The sequence below is a fragment of the Physeter macrocephalus genome, chromosome 21 (genome assembly GCF_002837175.3).
Source record: "Physeter macrocephalus isolate SW-GA chromosome 21, ASM283717v5, whole genome shotgun sequence".
In the NCBI taxonomy this organism is placed as follows: Eukaryota; Metazoa; Chordata; class Mammalia; order Artiodactyla; family Physeteridae; genus Physeter; species Physeter macrocephalus.
Window position 1 is genome coordinate 47,807,851 of NC_041234.1, and position 4,191 is coordinate 47,812,041.

General features: G+C 37.8%; 1 protein-coding gene across 5 annotated transcripts in view; it reads left to right on the forward strand.

The window, feature by feature from the left end:
* The window catches only part of IGBP1 (immunoglobulin binding protein 1), a 39,028-nt gene that overhangs the window by 31,710 nt on the left and 3,127 nt on the right, over positions 1-4,191 (forward strand). Inside the window, exon 7 of one of the 5 annotated variants that reach the window (XM_055081963.1) lies at positions 3,591-3,762. The exons of the other annotated variants lie outside the window; for them this stretch is intronic. Coding sequence (XP_054937938.1) covers positions 3,591-3,731 — 141 coding nt within the window. The 3' untranslated portion in view covers positions 3,732-3,762. The remainder of the gene's footprint in view (positions 1-3,590; positions 3,763-4,191) is intronic. 5 annotated transcript variants of the gene reach the window in all.

Here is a 4,191-nt window from a genome sequence, read left to right on the forward strand (position 1 = left end):
GGAGGTCTGAGGGCCTCTCCCAGGATTCACTAGGTGTTCTGTAGGAGCTGTTCCACATGTAGATGTATTTCTGATGTATTTGTGGGGAGGAAGGTGATCTCCACTTCTTACTCTTCCACCATCTTCCCAATATTTTATAATAAATCTAAATGGAATATAATATATAAAATATTAAATCAACATGTACACCTGAAACTAATATTGTAAATCAATTAGACTTCAATTTGAGTAAAAGAAAAGAAATGAAGGCTAAACTAGAAGAAAACAAGAATGAGTGAATATAACAGAAAATTCCTTTCTAAAGTAAAAAGGAAAATGTTTTAAATCAAAAAGAGACAAAGATGAACAGATTTCTAGAAAAGTGACAAATATGAAAGGTAGCAAAGAAGACCTGACATATGGATAATAAGATTATCTGAAGAAGAATACCGAAGCAAGGAAATAGAAAAAAAATGCTTAAAACTAATATTGGATGGACCTAGAGACTGTCATACAGAGTGAAGTAAGTCAGAAAGAGAAAAACAAATGCCATATGCTAATGCACATATATGGAACCTAAGAAAACGGTACTGATGAACCTAGTGGCAGGGCAGGAATAAAGACACAGATGTAGAGAATGGACTTGAGGACATGGGGAGGGTGAAGGGTAAGCTGGGACAAAGTGAGAGAGTGGCATGGACATATATACACTACCAAATGTGAAATGGATGGCTAGTGGGAAGCAGCCGCATAGCACAGGGAGATCAGCTCAGTGCTTTGTGACCACCTAGAGGGGTGGGATAGGGAGGGTGGGAGGAAGATGCAAGAGGGAGGGGATATGGGGATATATGTATACGTATAGCTGATTCACTTTGTTGTACAGCAGAAACTAATACAACATTGTAAAGCAGTTATACTCCAATAAAGATATTTTTTAAAAAACTAATATTGAGGAAACTTTAGATTTGCTTTTCAGAAGCACACCGTGTACCTAAGAATTTTGACCCAGAATGACCAGCAGCAAGACACATTCTAATAAAATTACTAGACTTTTTTCTAAAAAAAGAAATGCCTTGGACACTTCAGCAAAAACAGCAGGTGGGTTGTAAAGGAAGGAAAATTAGATCATCTTCAAACTTTTTGACACCAACACTTTATGCCAGCAGAAAATGGAGTAACATTTAAGATACTCAAGGGGAAAAAATGTGAGCCAAGGACATTATATCTGGTAAAACTGACTTTTAGGTATAAAGGGTACGGGTATTTATCAACATTCAGGAACTCAGGAAATATTGGTCCCATGATCCCTTCCTGAGAAATTTGCTAGAGAATGAGCTTAAGACAACCAAAGTGATGAGAGAGACATTGATATAAGGACTATCAGTCAGCATTAAATATATAGTTACTTGTAGAACTAAGACTAAATGAGATTTGAAAGAGAGAAAGTATTAATGCCTATATGCCCAGTGCTCTGGTAATGTAGATATAGTGTAACTTTTAATGGAGAAATGGGGAAAGAATATGCAAAAAAAGAACTGTTCTCAGCAATTATATTGGTAATAGTATTAGTGTATTCCAGGACTGTGTAATGTGAGATAATATTAACTGAGTAATTGTGAGATATTCAAATTCCATCATCCTCTGTCTTTGAGAGCTGAGACTTTTAGTGTGGAAGAATACAGATGTAATTCAAAAGAATTTGAGTTAGAAACAAAACACCCCTGTAGTCCTGAATATGAACTCATGAGAAATTTTATTGAAAAGTACACACACACACACACACACACACACACACACACACTTTTGCTTTATCCACTGAAAAGGCTTAGAAACAATGACCAGCCCAGAAGCAGTGAACACACCTACTAACCCAGGTTCTGTTCTTGAAATACCATTCCCATTAAAAGAAACCAGGATGTCTTAGAGAAATAGCTAATTCCAAGTTTGCAGCAGGAAATAAATAAGATGAGCTTGGAACATCTTGTCGTAAAGAATAGGAAAGAAGCTTTCAAAGACTACCATGGTCATATCAAAAGAACTCAGAAGCCACTTTGAAGACGTTTCCACTGGCCAAAGACAGTTTGGCTTGAAAAAGGATAATTGCCAGTAGCAACGAGCACATCTAGTTCCCAAATCTTGGTTTCTAATACTATTCTCCAATTAAAGGGCTTCTTAGAGAAATGGGTAGTTCTAGGGCTGGACAGGGAATATATAAGATGAACCTGAAATATCTTGTAGTACTAGAAAATAAAGAAGCACTCAAAAAACAACAACAGCAAACAAAAAACTATTGAGGTATATTAATGTGACACAGGGCCTTCTGAAAGAACTGTTACTGGCCAAAACTGGAAGAATGTGAGCAGGAAAATAACAGTATTGGATTATAACACAAGGAATAAAATGTGTCCGTGAGTCTGTAGTGATAGAAATAAATGATTACATAAATAGATGGGGACAAAGAGACAAATCTCCCCTACAGAAAAATTCTAAATAATTTGTGTATATACACCTGTCTCAAGGAGGTGCAGCATAACTCCTCACCCCTTAAATGTAGGCTATGTTTAGTTACTTGCTTCCAAAGACTATAGTATAGAAGGAGGGGGGAGCAGTTGGGAACCCTACAAACACTACCGTAAGTGATCCCAGTTAACATCAGCAGTGATAAGTCATGTTGGTGGTGTGTAGCCTTGGTTTGATGTGATAAGGAGGAAACTTCACTGTGTTATTCTCTTCCAAAAGTCATAACCCTAGTCTAATTATGAGAAAAATATGGGGCAACCCCAGGTTGAGGGACATTCTGCAAAATACCTGATGAGTACCCCTTAAAACTGTCCAGGTCATCAAAAACAAGGAAAGTGAGAAATCCTCACAGCCAAGAAGAGACAAAGGAGACAGAGGACTAATGTAATATGGAATATTTGATGGGATCCTGGAACCAAAAAAAGTGGACATTATGTAAAACCTAAGGAAATCTGAATAAAGTATGAACTTTAGTTGTTAGTTCTGTATGTATCAGTATTGGTTCATTAGTTATGACACACAAACCATAGTAATGTAAGATGTTAACAATAAGGGAAATTGGGTACGGATGTATAAGAACTCTGTACTATCTTCTCAATTTTTCTGTAAATTAAAACTAAAATTAGAAAGCTTATTTGAATATTTTTTAGAAATCATTGCAGTTCATTGAAACCCATCAAATATGTTTAAATCCATGAGTTCATAACTATAGTTAAAACAAAAATTGTTCAATTTCAGAGGATGATAAGGAACCAATTTATTACCTTGAGAAATGGTAAATTAAAGCAGAAGAATCAAGCATTAATCTTGTTTTCTTTTCCTGGGTGACTAAATAGTAGTAGATGAGGGAAAGCCTCTCTATAAAAGCATTCTACTTAATAAAAAACAGAAATGTTAAAGAGTATCACCATTTTGAAACCCTGAGAAAATGAACGAATCTAGGCATTGAGCATCAACAGCTGCTAACATCACAACGTATGAGACACAGATACTATGTGCCACCTGCTGGGGGAGGACAGCACCACCTGTATTCATGAGAAGGGATCAACCCTGAGTCATATCAAGCTCTGTGTCCACTTGCCAATCTGCAGAAATACAGAAGAACATGTTGGACTCCATCACGACTATGTGGTCAGCAAAATCCAGATTTGGGGAAACTACAGGTCAAATGCCCCAGCCTCTTCAATAGAGAACTTGTAAGGAAAGAAGAGGATGGAAGAAGAAACCTTTAGATTAAAAATATATCAAAATATTTGAAAATGGGTAAGACTAACCTCAAAAGCATTATGCTAAGTGAAAGAAGTCAGACACAAAAGACCACATGTTACTTGATTCCATTTATGTGAAATGTTCAGGATAGGCAAATCTATAGAGATAGAAGGTAGATTGGTGATATCCAGGGAGGGAAGGAATGGGAATTAACTGCCAGTGAGCACAAGGTGTCATTTGGTAGATGCTCATGGAGAAGCTTTGGGGATGGGTACAGAAAATCTATATCTTTTTTTTTTTTTTTTTTTTTTTTTTTTTTTTGGTGGTACGCGGGCCTCTCACTGTTGTGGCCTCTCCCGTTGCGGAGCACAGGCTCCGGACGCGCAGGCTCAGCGGCCGTGGCGCGCGGGCCCAGCCGCTCCGCGGCATGTGGGATCTTCCCAGACCGGGACGCGAACCCGGTTCCCCTGCATCGGCAGGCGG